The 843-nt window shown below is 45.9% G+C and overlaps 1 protein-coding gene across 1 annotated transcript; it reads right to left on the reverse strand.

Annotated features, from left to right (window-relative positions):
• Positions 1–9: 9 nt before the first annotated feature.
• On the reverse strand, positions 10–837 carry LOC112141282 (solute carrier family 12 member 3-like). Its single transcript, XM_024264400.2, has 4 exons — positions 802–837; positions 507–642; positions 356–423; positions 10–230 (listed from the first exon to the last, which is right to left on the reverse strand). The coding sequence occupies exons 1-4, from the start codon at positions 834–836 to the stop codon at positions 92–94; spliced, it is 378 nt and encodes a 125-aa protein (XP_024120168.1). The 5' UTR covers position 837; the 3' UTR covers positions 10–91.
• Between the last annotated feature and the right edge of the window lie 6 nt (positions 838–843).

Consider the following 843-nt stretch of genomic DNA (forward strand, 5'->3'; position numbering starts at 1 on the left):
TTTCGTTCTGGTCATGCAGCTGCTGCTTTCGTCTCTCTGGTTGTTCTCAGGATGTCAGTTTTGTTCTAGTTCCTTCAGAACTCCTCAGGGTTTACTGGCAGTAGAAAGTCAGGACGTTCTGCTGGTTTCCTCTGATGAGCACGGCGGGACAGTGAAGGCCGCAGGTCAGCGTGTCCAGCCAGGCCATGTACAGAGCGCTGGGGCAGTCTCTGTGCGGCACAGGGAGGCTCCTGAAAACACATTTCCATCAACAACAAGGACTTTCTGTTGACATGTAAACAAAAGATTGACTCTTAACTTGTAACTTCTCTGTGTTTGTGAACGCTACTTTATCTTCAGTAAACTGTAAACTCACACGAGCACCAGAGCAGTGTGTTGTGAGTTCTTGCGGATGATTTCATTCAGCCGGATCTTCCTCTCAGACTGCAGAAGGAGAGCAGTGAAGGAAGTGACTCAAAAAAGAAATAATATGCATGAGAGTGACATGCTAACTTCAACAAACACACCTTAAGCCTGAACACCTCAAACTCTTTGTCAGATATTTTCCACGGGGCGTTCTGTCTCAGCTCCTGCACTGAAGCGCCTTCCTGCTGTTCATCATACAGCCTGAAGGGGGCGACGCTGTCCACGAACCGGGTCAGGCTGTAGAAGAGAAGCACCAACGAGAAAAAAGACAATTTAACCAGAGAACAAACAATAGATGAGGATTCTTATAAATATGTTAGTATTTATGTGAATTTCTAAATATTTGGAAGCTTGAATTGAGTCTATTGTTGTGTGTTTGTGCTCAGTGTGACACACCTCTTAGCTTGAGGACGCTTCTCACTGTCCGTCATGACGATG

This window comes from Oryzias melastigma, unplaced genomic scaffold (assembly GCF_002922805.2).
Source record: "Oryzias melastigma strain HK-1 unplaced genomic scaffold, ASM292280v2 sc02850, whole genome shotgun sequence".
NCBI classification, from domain to species: domain Eukaryota; kingdom Metazoa; phylum Chordata; class Actinopteri; order Beloniformes; family Adrianichthyidae; genus Oryzias; species Oryzias melastigma.